Here is a 14152-nt window from a genome sequence, read left to right as displayed (position 1 = left end):
GGAGAAGATGGACTTTCAGTGAAACAGGAGACTTTCAAACTTTCCTATTGAAACAACCAGAGCTGAACAGAAAGTTTACTCTCCAAGTATAGGACTCTGGTGAGCCATAGAGGGAGTGGAAGAGAGAGATTAACTATGAGGAACTTGATGATGTTTGAACTATTTGTATTCCTGCATGGGAAGAAGATACTGATAACTCATATGAACCTTATCATTTATAAGAGCTGTTAGAAGGAGCATATATAGACAGGACATAGGAAGGGAGTGGAATATAATGGTATAATATAGTAAAAAGATGGAATCAATGGGTGATAAAAGAAAGTACTGGCAGGAGGGAAAAGGAGATGAAGAAGAAGCTAAGAAATTTCACAGAAGAGTCAAGAAAAAGCTTTTTCAATGGAGTGGAAAGGGGGAAGGCAAGGGGGACTGAGTGAGCCTTCATTCCCATCAGAAATGGCCCAGAACATACACACTTAATAGGGTCAGGAAATCTATCTTACCCTAGAAAAATGAGAAAAAAGGGATGGGATAAGGGGGATTGGGATAAGGGAAAGAGGGGGAAATAGGTAATAAAAGAGAGGGAAGATCGAGGGAGAGGGTACTCAGATACAACACACTTTTGGACAGGATGAAAGGAGAGAGAAAACAATAAATGAGAGTGGGGAGGAATAGAGTGGAGGTACAGCTAGCAATAGCAATTGTGAGAAAAATATTGAAGCAACTTCTCTGGTGGACTTATGATAAAGACAGCAACTCACCCCAGAGACAGAGTCATTGGAATCTGAACACAGATTGAAGTATATTATTTTTTTCTCTCTCTCACTATTCTTGAGGTTTCTCATCTTCTTGGGGGAGGGAGGGGGTTTTATGTTTACCCTTGTAACAAAATTATTGTAATAATAGTAATAATAAATTAAAGTTCACTTGCAAAAAAAGAGTGACAAGGAAAACCACTTATATTGAAATAACATTATACAAATATTTTTTAAAAAAAGTTTGTAGATCCCAGGTTAAGAACCCCTTGTTTTAGGAGGTTTCTCCTTCTTTGAGACTTAAAAAACCCTCTAAATTGGTATCTTTTGACCTTTCATTGAATATTTAAAAGGATATACTTCTAAGAAATATATCACTAACCTTTAAATTTCTTGTATAAAATGGGACACGGGAAGCCATGTTCCCAGAACAGCAAATAGTTCAGTTTGGCTTAAAGAGAGTGTGTGAAGGAGAGAGTATAGTAATGTGAGAGAAGATTAGAGCTGGATGAGCTGGAAAGACCAAGATGAAGAGTTTATATTTGGCCAATGAGAACTCCCAGAGATTCTTGAGCTGGGTAGGGACCTGAACTGACCACAGCTTTTGGAACATCATTTTAGTTTCTGTGGAAGAGCTTTACCCTTCCTGGGGTTCTGCCATTGTGAGAAAAACTTCCCCTACTTGATTTTATGGTGACATTCTAAAGGAGTCTGCAGGCTGATTGGAAAAGCAATAAGGCCAGGAAATGAAATATCATTGCCAGTCCCAATGAAGCACTCAGCTTAGTTTCATATTTGGCATGGATTTATAGCTAAGAGGAGCTCTGGTTGGAATGATATCTCTAATAAACTTTTTAATAAGTAAAGCTACATGGGTTAATGGTATAGTTCAAGGGTTAAAATTTAGAAAGTAACCCCTGATATTTCATCTATTTGAGTTTTTTTTTTTTGTGACAGCCATCTTGTCTCTTCCTCTTATCTCTGTATGCTTTTTAAAATAAAAACCTCGGATTTATTTGAATTCAGACAGTGTTTAGGTAGTGAATGAAACAATGACATATATTGGTCAGGCAAAATTAGAGAGAGGATCAGAGTTTTAGGAAATTTCAGATTAGGGTTGACCAGTCTTTTTCACTTAGCTCAATCAAAGTGAAACGGACACTGATGTCCACAAAGCCTCCAGTTAGTCAGAATACCTTCTCAGCCATTTGTAACTGCTTCCACACAGTTCTATTGGGTTTTTTTTATTCTATTGGTTTTAAGATCATATTTGACCTTAAAATTCTGAAGAATTCTCTTGGATCTCTCCCCAACCTTTTTCTTTTCTCTCCCCTCCACACAGACACAGACAGACACAGACACAAACACACCCAGGTCTGGAGCTTTCGGTGAGATTTGGTGAATTAATTTGTGGTGTTCTTGGTCTCTATATGATCAACATTTCTTTCCTTTTTTTTCTGGCACCATAAAAATAACATAAATTATTTACTCATTTGTCACAAAAATACTTGAACTCAGTACTCACTGATGAGAAGTGGGGGTCATCTTTTTTATTTTCATTTTTTGGGGGCAGTGGATCTTGGACAGTGCAGGACAGGTTCATTCTGTTGTAGGAATATTGGTTACAGGAAACTTATGTAGGTTGTCCCAAAAGGCTTAGAGTGCAGTGTTAAGCTTTAATAGCTCAAAATATCACTAAGATTGTTTGAAAGCTTGGTCACATGGAATTTCATGGAGTTGGGGGGGAAAAGAAGGAGGGAAGTCCAGAATTAGAACCAATGGGTGGAAGTTACAGGAGGTAGTAATCAGATCAGTAGAATAAAGTGTCTGATAACTTGTTCAAATAAATTTCCCTTCCTTTGAAAGGAGTGAGATGCCTATCACTGGAGACGCTCAAGGAGAAGCTATGTAACTAAAAAATTACTCCTCTGTGGGAGGGCCATAAGTATGGTTTGATTAGATAATCTGCTGAAGTCCCTTCTAACTCTGTAAACCCTAGTTAGGATTGTTCAGATTTCCTTTAAAGAAAGGAAAAAAAAGAAACAAACATTTTAATAAGCCTCTACTATGGGGAGAAATTGTGTTAAGACTTTAAAAATATTGTCTTATTTAATCCTTATTTAAATGAAGATGGTAGAGACTATATATATATATATATATATATATATATATATATATATATGATTTATAGAGACCATTGGCAAATATCCAACTGCAAGTTTTTCTTTGTTTTTTTTTTTCCTTCTTTTTTGGAGGCACAATTGAGATTAAGTGACATGCTAAAGGTCATATAGCACATTGGGATCTCTGAGGTCACATTTCTACTCAACTCAAGTCCTCCTGACTTCAGGGCTGATGGTGCTCTATCCACTTTATATTTACACATAGCTTACTCTGATCATCCCTTTAATACTATAGAGAGGCAAAGACCATCACCCTTGAGCCACTCCTCTATGAGTTAGGGTAGATCAGTCACATTCTTTAGTATCACAGAATTTGAAAACTGTGAAGACTCTTTTTTTTAAGTTTTTCAAGGCAGTAGGGTTAAGTGACTTGCCCAAGGTCACACAGGTAGGTAATTATTAAGTGACTGAGGCTGGATTTGAACTCAGTACCTCCTGACTCCAGGGCTGGTGCTCTATCCACTGTGCCACCTAGCTGCCCCTATGAGGTCTCTTAAAGCTTCTCTCTTTCTCTCCTCACTTCACTTTTGAGGAAACTGTAATTTCCACTAAACTGAATGAAGAGCTTTTTCCTCCCCTCCCATCTCTCCCACTTTGGCCCCAAAGGAAATTGGAAACCTGATCCCAAATAGATCTATAAAAAGTTCTTGGATGCCCATAATATAAATATTTAACTTACATTAATATTTCTCTTTGCATTTAGTTACTTGTCTTTGATAACCTATTTAGGGTTAGGATTATATTTAACTCAGCACAGACAGTCCTTTGAATGATTTTATTTTTTATTATTAAACTAATAACAAAGTTACTGGCCAAATAAATCTAGGAAGCTCTAGGAATGGAATCTTCTGAGCAAAATTGTTAGTATAGATATATTTTGCATATATTGTATACCTGCAAAAATTGACATATAAAATATGTTTAACACTAAACATACACATGATTTCATTGATTCAGTTTGTCCTTCGAGGGAAGCAGATGATTTAATACTTCTCCAGTCCCTTAATTGATAGTCTTTGCTTTTTTGGGGGATGAGCCTCTCTGGGAGACCTGTAGTTAACCCAGGGTGGTCTTCTTAAGCAATTGTCACCTCTCACCATCTTTTTTTTTTAACCCCAAGCAAAATAATTCTGAGTTGTGGCTTTGCCTTCCAAGTGTGGTCTTATCCTTGGATAACCACATGGTCCATACTTTAAGTCTTTCCATCTTGTTCTCTGTATGATACCTGTGAGCCATGATAAGGTAAAATCAATCTGAAAAGAACCTCAGATGCCACAATATGAATAATGTGGATCTATATTTAGCATGATTATAGATGTAGAGCCTCTATTATATTGTTTTCTATTGGGGTGGGGGGAGGGAAGAAAAGAAGAGAGAAAAGTGTAAAAAAAAAAGATTATTGAAAATTGCCACTATGTGGAGTTGGAAAAATAAATAAACATTAAAAAAAAGAAACTCAGATGCCAACTAGTCATTTTACAGATGAAGTAACTTTCTCAAGGAGGTGGCATTTGAGTAGAGAGGTAAAAGTAGACTAAATAAAATTCAATAAATTTTTGTTTAAGAAGATATATCTTTTAGTGACTCAGATATCCATGTGAGAATATGTTATATAATATGGGAGGGCCTTCTGTTTCTACAGAAGATTAAGGATAATTAAAATACCAACCTTAGCTCTAAATTGATTTCCCCAATAGGTGGAAAAAAACTCACATAGGAAAGTGAGGAAGGGCGGAGATAACTTATAAAAAGTTCATTTTAAATTATTTTTAAATGAGTCATAACCATAGTGTATATGGTATAGGTATGTGGGTGTTCCTATCTCATGTTTCTTAATGAATAAGTAATTTGAAATTTTTGAGTAATAAATATATGTAATATATATATATATATATATGTTAACAATTGATAAGAAATGTTTAGAGATGAAATGAAATTTTTAGATTTGGTTGTGATTATATAGTAAAAACTTAATATTCCTGTATTTTTTTGTGATTTTTTTTCCTCTCCATCTTTTGAGTTCACTTAAAAAAAAGTCATCACTATGAAACACAACAACAGCATGTCAGTTGCTTAAGCCTTGCTCCCCTCAGATTTCTCAACATTTCTTTGACATGTGACACTCTTGTGGACAGAGTGTCTAGTTGTCACTCCAGATTGAGAATTTATTTGCTGTTATTTCTCTTTTTAATGACTCAACTCCTCTGTTAATTTTAATGTTGTAGCCAGTGAGAAATTTAGCTTATTTCTAAGACCTCCTTCATTCATTTGGTATGTCTTGACATGTGTCACAAGATGGCCTTAAATGCAGTGAAAAGAGTTTTGGATTTTTGGAGTCTAGAATTTTGGATTTGAAATGACTATCCAGTATTACCCATGTGATTTGGATATTTGGTCATTTGGTCTTTCTCTGCCCTAATTTCTCATCTGTAAAATGAGGGATTGAACCAGATTATTTTCTACTTAAGCAGTATTGTAAAAGGTTTTATTGTATGTCAGGTGTTTGGGATATAAAGAAACAAATGAAACCACTTCTGCCTTCAGTGTGCTTACATTCTACTCTGAGGAAATAGTGTGTTCAAGCTCTGCTAAACCTTTCCAGCTCTTAGTCTGTGATTCTCTGAATTGACTGCTTACTCCATGTGTAATAATAGCCCCTACCTCATAGGGTTATTGTGAGGCCATAACTAAATGCTTTGTGGAAAGTACTTTGCAAACTTTTCAGAGTTATAGAAATGTCATGGTATTATTATTCACTTTAACCTTTCTGAGACTCTGGGTGATATCTGCAGGGAGTTTAGGAAGGGAGGGTAGGTGCCACGCTGTCAGCAGATCCTAAGTCTTAGGAGAGGGTGATTAATGCAGAAGGCTTTAGTAGCAAAAGAGGACATTCCTTTGCCGCATTTGTCTTTCATATCTTGGGCCAATGATCCAGGCATGAGATTTCAGCCAGACAGAGCTCTCTTCTGAGCAGAAACTAAGTGCATGCAGCAAAAGGGAAAAATGGCAACAGCTGTCTTTTTAAATATAACCTGAAGGGGGGAGGCATTGGTTTTCAACTTCCCCCCCTCCTCTCCCATTCCCCCCACTTATTGCACAGTACTGGGGGGGGGTGAGATGATTTCAACCTTGCTAGAGAGAACAGGATGACTTTGAGCAAGAGGGAAGAAACAGCTTCATATCTTCCCCATTTGGAAATAACCAAATGTGGAAAACAACACTGGTGCATGAGATGTTGATTTTAGGGGTATTTTTGGTCTGGTATATTTTTACTGACTATCTTATTTATTTTTCAAGAGTGTGGCAGCCCAGAATCTCGAGTCAATGCCATCCATGTCCTGGTCCATAAACTCCCAGAGAAAAATAAAGAAATGTTGGACATTTTGGTGAAACACTTAATGAAGTAAGCCCCTTCTTTCTCTTCTTTTTTTAATTTTAAAATTCCTTTTCTCCATTTGTTGTAGGAGATGGATCATGGTCCTGGTGAACTGTGTTTATAGCGAGTCGAACTGTAGCTCATGTACACAGTACCAGGAACCAAACCTGTAAAAGCAGGCTGGAAGTTTGACTCACACTGTGTGTTTTGGAGAAGAACGCTGAAATCTAATATTTCATGAATTTGTATAATTATTTACTTAAGGACATTGCCAGCAACATAGGGTTTGGTTTGAAGGGAAGAAAGGGAATAGGATACTTTTTTCCTCCTTGACTGATTCAGGCTGACTGAGGTCTAAAGACCTCAAAGCAGTTTAGGTTAGCTTCACACCTGCATAAGTAGAGGCTGCAGTCCATGGCCCTGAAGCTTTCCAGGCCAGTTGGGAGCAGTATTTCCAAGAGATTCCATTTTTTTCCTTTGTCTTATTCTATTATCATCATTACTAGCATCATTGAACATTATTTCTACTACTACCACCACTACCTTTATTAGCAGCATAATACTCTGAGTAAATAACTGAAGTAAGTGATAAGTCAACAGATAAGACACTTAAATCCAAGCCCTTTACAATTTGATTAAAATGATGGCAATGAAAATTAACATTAGAGCAGTAATATCAGAAAGCAACCTGGTATCCACAAAGACCCAGTAGATTTTCAGTTAAGATGTAGGCTCAATTCTAGCTTTGCACCTCATCCATCTGCATGACCTTGGGGTAATCATTTAATCTACTTCTCCAGGCCTTTGGTTCTGCCATCTTTAAAATGCAAGGGTTGGACCAGATCATTTCTTAGGTCCCTTCTGGTTATAAATGGACGGTCATAAGAAAAATAACACTTTTCTCATTCTCTGTCCCCTTTTGAATCTTTCTGCAGTCTTAGCAATTTTCTTCCTTTTTTTAATTAATATGGTTATAGTCACTGTGTTTATTCTCATCCTACTGACCTTGTCCTACATTGTTTTGTTTAAGTCTTTCCATATGTCTTTGTGTACTTCACATTTGTCCTTTTTCATTTCACAGGAATATTTTATACCATTATTATTCCATAATCTTTTCACTCCAGTTTTATTTATCATTTTTAAAGAATACATAATTTGATGGAGATGTTAACTTGATCTTTAAATATGAATGACTTAAAAATAAACTTTTAGATCTGTAAGGGTCCTTAGAAATGATCTATTTTAGAGATTCTTAATCTTTTTGTGGGTCCCCTTTGAGAGTTTAGTGAAGCCTCTGAATCCCTTCTCAAAAATTTTTTAAAAAATTCTTTAAAATTCTTTAAAAAAGAATAAAGTATATAAGATTACAAAGGAAATCAATTATACTGAAATTATAGTTTTCAAAATATATACATGTCTTGATACATATATTTGTTTCTACACCTGTTTTCTTTTTTTTAATGGACACACTAAGTTCATGGAATCCTGGTTAAGAACCTCTGATCTATCTCAAACCCCTCCTTTTACTGGGAAACTGAGGCCCAGAGAGTTGAAGTAATTTTTGCCCCAAGTTGCATGGCACTTAGTTCAGAGTTAGGACTTTTAGATAAATACCTTCCAAAATTGTATTTGACCCTATCATATCATGAATATGGTTCCAGAATGGACAATAGAGATTTTTCTGATCTTCTCACCTTTTATTGATGTGGAACCTGAGACCCAGCAAGGTCATGGGATATACCATCAAATTGCAAGGCTCCACAAGCTGCAATTTGAGCCCATGTCCTTTGCCTTTAGATCAAGCTCTTCCAAAATTCCATGAATGTTGGTGTTATATGAAATCACATTCTGCATTCCAAGATGATGGCAGCTTAAAATTTTTTCTTTGCTCTTTTCTTTCCTCTTCTTTTATCATTCTAAGTGTTTCAAACCATGCCAAGCAAAATCTCATGACAGTTGCAAATCTGGGAGTGGTGTTTGGACCAACACTGATGAGGCCACAGGAGGAAACGGTTGCTGCCATTATGGACTTGAAGTTTCAGAACATTGTAGTGGAAATCCTTATAGAAAACCATGAAAAGGTAACAGACAACTCAACTTTTTTTTTTCCTGGACCAGAGAAATGCTTTTAAAACTTTAGGAGTTTTTTGGGGTTACAAAGTGCTATGCTGAAACATTTTACAATGTAAATAAATTCTTTTTGTTGGGCACTTGTATTTGTCCTCCACCTAGAGTCACCAGCACTGCCTTTGCAAAGGACTTTGCATATGAAGACATGCTTGTCATTTATTATCCACTGGTGTCATAATGAGGGCTAGGTTGTTTTGTTAATTTTTAGATTTAAAAATGATGGAGAAAATATTAATAATGCAGGTTAAACATGAAAGTTTTCATGGAGATTTGGTTGTGAAATATTTATCAGTATACCTTTGTTTTTACACATCATGAAATACTTATAGGTCTATGAGTAGGTGCAAGTCATATAACCTGGCTCTGCCTTAATTTCCACTTCTCTAAAATTGGAATGTTGATGCTTGCATTATCAGCTCACAGGTAGTTGTGAAGATAGGTTTTTCAAATTTTAATGTGCTATAGATGTGAGAACTATTTTAAAAAATTTTAGGGTTATACTGAGACACGGAGACACTGCTGCTTTTGTGTTGATCTCAAAAATTGAATGTATCTGTTATTGTTTTGATATGATCCTCCCCTAAAGTCAGGGGATAGTCTAGGTGACCCCCAAGATCCCTTGTGATCCTAAGATGTTATGATTTCATAATTACACCATTATGGAATGTGCAGTGTTGGCATGGTGAATGGACTTACTACAACTAGACCAGATGTTAGCCAACTCAGCTTTTTCATAACTTTTTTTTTTTTGTGATACCCATGCAAGTTTGCTTTCTGACTCAGGAATTTCAGTGCCTAGTATCCTTGTTTAAGTTGGATGACCGTTAGTATAAAATGGGGAGCAGAGACCATATTGGTATGTGGCTATGATGGTCATTTTAGATTCTTCCACACCCCTCCTGGAAAGGTATTTTCCTCCCCTGCTCCCTTTCTCTATTTTTTCTTTTTCTTTTCTTTTTTTTTAGGGTTTTGCAAGGCAATGGGGTAAAGTGGCTTGCCCAAGCCCACATGGCTAGGTAATTATTAAGTGTCTGAGGCCAGATTTGAACTCAGGTACTCCTGACTCCAGGGCTAGTGTTCTATCCACTGCGCCACCTAGCTGCCCCCCCTTTCTCTCTTTTTTTCAAAAGAAATTTTGCATCTGTTCACATAGCCCGTGAAAGATAAAGCATATGAATAAAGGAAAACAATTTATTCTTGAGCAAGACAATGTGCTGTGCTTTTTTGATATATATAGATATATATATATATATATATATATATTTCTTGAATGAGCTTTTTTCTGTAGACTACCTTTTAATTACTTCTGCTTATACAATTTATATATAGACACCCAAAAGGTTTGTGTTTTTGAATGTAGGAACTGTCTTCATGATGCAGGTTTCAATCTGTCCATGAGTAAATAATGAAAAATGCATTAAGAACATGACAATTTAGTGATATGCTTAGGGTCATCCATTAATAGGTGTCCAAGGGATTTAAACTCAGGTCTTAACTGTCTCTAAGCACCTCCAACTCTATCTAATATAGTTCACTGATCTGAGAGCTTTTTTAATCTTTCTACTCAGAATAACATTTCAGAAGAAAGGAAAGATACAAAGAAATATAAACAATAAAGTAAAGACAACCTATAGTGAAGTCTAAAATTAGAACTCAAATTGATCTTATTAAATTCACTGCACCAAAGAGCCCTTGTTAATAATTTCTGGATTCCCCTTATAAGAAACCAGCTTTAAAGAAGTAATGGAACGGTCCTAGTAGATTCTATTGTATCCTGTAGTCTCAGTCACTGTCTGAGTGGGGACCATATGCACCATTTTCCAGATCAGCACTTCGTTATGTGTATTCTTAATTCTCATAGGAAAAAGTGGGGATGAAAATCTGTACTGTGAAATTGTAGTGGCTATAGAAGGGCTTTGGATATCTTTAAGCCCAATTGTAAAAATAGCTTGGTGATCAGCCTAGGAGATTTTACTCCACAACTAGTCATGAATCTTTGCATCCCTTTATGGTGCTGTCAAACTGTCATTAAACCTTGTTAGTGCATATGAAGCTGTAGAGACAGCTCTGGTGGATGATAGCTGCTATTCATTTGTAGAAAGGGAAATAATTAGGCTACAGGCTTTGAGATGTAGGTACAGTAGCTTAGCTATCATTCGATTAAATCCCAATTAAGTAACTTTAATGTAATATATTTATGAAAAATAGTGATTCTGGGGCTTATCCTTGGATAAAAGTTTCACAACTTGATGTAACACTCTTTCTTCCTACCTTCCTCTGCTTCTTTCCTTCCTTCATTTCTCTTTTTTTTCTCTTTTTGTTTCTTTGTCTTTCTCTCTCCCTTTACCCCTTTCTTCCTTTCTTCCTTCCTCCCTTCCTTCTTCCTTTTCTTCCTCATTCCCTTCCCTTCCTTTCTTTTTCTTTTTTCTATTTTGAACCTTGGAAGAGAAATTCAGGATTTCCAGTTAGGAAGTAGGTACCACCTTTACCTTACTGAGAAATCTTACAAGTGTTTCCAAATGGCAGTGAAGAATCAAATAACCATAGTACATTCCAGTAGGCTACCTCATAGTCCAAAAGCTAAACAGAGAACTTTATATTACTCATCTCTTAAGTGCTGTAGCACTTAAAAGAACAATGGGTGTTAGGAGAAAAAAAACAAGTGGAGTGTTGTAAATTTAAATACTCAAAAGAATGCTAAATTTGTCGGAACTGATAGAGAGCTACTGTGGATCATAGACTTGGAAGTACTCCATAGCCTGATATCTTCAGGAGCTGCTATAAGGAAGAGGGGTTGGCCTTAATCATTTTTGTCCCAGAGGAACCTTGAGAAGAAATTTCAAAGAGATTGACTGATGTTTGAGATAAGCAAAAATTTGCTGTTAGAAGCATCTAGCAATGGAGTGGATCAGTAGAATGAGGTAGTTGTGGCTCTCCTTCCTTTTCTTGCCTTCTTCATTAGAGGTCTTTGAGCAGAAGGTGACCATTTGACCAGTTGTGATATAGAGGTATTATTTTGTTGCCATGGGTTGCATTAGTTGACTTCAAAAATTCATTTAACTTCTGAATCTGCGATGATGCGGTCAACTTTGTAGGTTTTACTTAACATTCTTTGTTAAAAGGGATAGTATAAGGGATGGGCAGATGATTAAAAATATAGGAAAATGAATATGAATATAAAAATCAAAAGTTAAATAAAATTAATCAGAACCAATGCTTGCTTGGGGCTGAGAATCGAGAGTAACAATTTCACCCTGAAGGCCATAATCATCCCTTTCTGGTCTCAGTTGTCTTAGTATGTTTTTCCTTAAGGGAAAAAGAAGTGTTTTTTTCATGGGTCTTAATTCTTTCCCTTTCTTTTTTTTATTTGTTGCCTCTTTCTTTCCTTCTTCCACCTCCTGTTCTCAATTGTTTCTTTTTTTAACTACACATTAACTCTGGGAATTCTATTGAGAGAAGACAGTTTACTCTGACAGTGGTAAGTTTTGGGCATTGTACAAGAACATTTCTTATGACCTCGGTGACATGAGTCATGAGTTTCCTTGTATGCTGATTTATAATAAAAGTTTAAGGTGCCTTAGACTGGTTAAAGAGAGAGAGAGAGAGAGAGAGAGAGAGAGAGAGAGAGAGAGAGAGAAAGAGAAACAATGGGGTTCTTTGTATAAACTGTTCAAAGAAAATAAAAAATAATATTTGTGGAAAAATATATCAAGAAGAAATGGTAAAAATAAAATGGAGAGGGAACTCCCACCCACTCAAATCCTAAATAAGAAGAGTGACCTGAGAGCTGAGAAAGAGGTCAGAGGCATGCAGGGACAAAGATGAGAAGAGAAAGGAAGGGAGAAAGAGACAGAGACAGCAGAAAGAAGGAAGAAGTCTTTCTTTCCTTTTGTTTTTGTTCCTTCCAACAATTATGGAAAATATAAGCTCTAGCTAGGAAAATCACTGAAGAAAGAGATGGTAATTGAAAGAAATATATAATTAAAACTAGCAACTCAAGATGAATTTCAAGCTTGAAAAGTCTCAAACTATTTTGCAAATGTTTAAGGTTTGGTAAAATCCAAAGCACAATTTACCCTAACTCCTTTTCCATTTTTATTAAATCCACATGTACTTTGGAAGAAACTTAATCCATATGTTTTGGTTTCATTTATACATAACACATTAAGATCTTGTTTTACAAGAAGTATCAGAACGCCAAAAACATTTTCGAGGTCTTTCTTTCCTTTGCAAACCAGGAAATTGTATGTGTCCCAGGAGAAAACAATACCTTGAACCCCTAGGGATTTACCCAGAAATGGAATACATGAAGTTTACATGAGTTCTTTTCTTGGCTAAGTACATCTTGCACACCCTGACTATGCAGCATAATCAGGTGTCTGATGAACTGAGAATGCATTTATCCGGAATTCACTGGCCAGGGGGCTGGACTTGGAATCAGGAAGACCTGAATTCAAATCTTGTCACCAACTTTACTAATTGTGTGACTGTGGACATGTGATTTAACCTCTATAAGGCTATCACTATAAAATCAAAATGATAACTGATACATATGGGACCTACGTTACTAGGTTTTTGTGATGATCAAATGAGATAGTTCATAGTAAGTTCTTCACAGGCTTTAAAATGCTATGTAATGTCAATTCTTGTCATTTTTATCACAGCTGGATTTCTCCTTACACTCCACAGAGACAAATGACAAAGGTAAACTCTTATCAGGGACTTAAATTTTTCCATTTATTTTGAGTTATATTGATTGAGGACAGATAGGTGGCACAGTGTGTTTAGCGCCAGGCCTGGAGTCAGAAAGATCTGAGTTCAAATTCAAACCCAGACACTTATAAGCTATGTGACCCTGAGCAAATGTCTCTCTTTTTTAAAACTATTTTTTAATTTATTTTAAGGCAATGAGGTTAAGTGACTTGCCCAAGGTCACACAACTAGGTGATTATTAAGTGTCTGAGGCCAAATTTGAATTCAGGTCCTCCTGACTCCAGGATCAGTGCTTTATCCACTGCACCACCTAGCTGCCCCCTGAGCAAGTCTTTTAACTCTGTTTGCCTCATTTTCCTCATCTGTAAAATGAGCAGGAGGAGGAAATGACAAACCACTTCAGCCAAAACAAAAATAACAAACCAAGAGTCACAGAGTTGGACCCACTAAAATGACTTTATAACACTAACAAATAATTCCTTTTTTCTTTTTTACCATGGTTATTTCCTAATATACTCTATTCCTAATATACTAGCACCATTTGCTAGTAACAAAATCAGATTCAAATGGATCCACAAAATGACCATGTTGCAAAGTGGATGTGACTCTCCACTCCCATGGTGCCCTACCTCTTTATTGAAAGGAGAAGGTACGTTTCATTGTCTGTTCTGTGCACCAAGGTTACTTTGAGTTGTCACTGTTGAGTGTTATTTCCCTTTTTATAATAATTGTATACATCCTTCTCTTAGTTCTGCTTACTTTTTTTTTGGCAAGGGGATGGAGTTAAGTGACTTGGCCAGGATCATATAGCTAACTAATTATTAAGTGTCTGAAGTTGGATTTGAACTCAGGTCCTCCTGACCCCAGGGTCGGTGCTCTATCCATTCTGCTGCCTAGCTGCCCCTACTACTTACTTCTTTGCAACCTTGTAGAGAAGCATCTACTGGAGAGTTTAATGACAGATTTAAATTTGGAAGAGATCTTTGAGATCATTTATT

At 36.3% G+C, this 14152-nt stretch overlaps 1 protein-coding gene across 2 annotated transcripts in view; it reads left to right on the top strand.

Annotated features, from left to right (window-relative positions):
- Nucleotides 1-14152, top strand: part of ARHGAP10 (Rho GTPase activating protein 10) — a 355007-nt gene that overhangs the window by 240831 nt on the left and 100024 nt on the right. For both annotated transcript variants that reach the window (XM_074229165.1, XM_074229164.1), the window contains 2 exons: nt 6233-6338; nt 8233-8392. In XM_074229165.1, coding sequence (XP_074085266.1) covers nt 6233-6338; nt 8233-8392 — 266 coding nt within the window. The remainder of the gene's footprint in view (nt 1-6232; nt 6339-8232; nt 8393-14152) is intronic.

The sequence above is a fragment of the Macrotis lagotis genome, chromosome 3 (assembly GCF_037893015.1).
Source record: "Macrotis lagotis isolate mMagLag1 chromosome 3, bilby.v1.9.chrom.fasta, whole genome shotgun sequence".
Classification (NCBI taxonomy): domain Eukaryota; kingdom Metazoa; phylum Chordata; class Mammalia; order Peramelemorphia; family Peramelidae; genus Macrotis; species Macrotis lagotis.
This window is presented reverse-complemented; position numbering and strand designations above follow the sequence as displayed.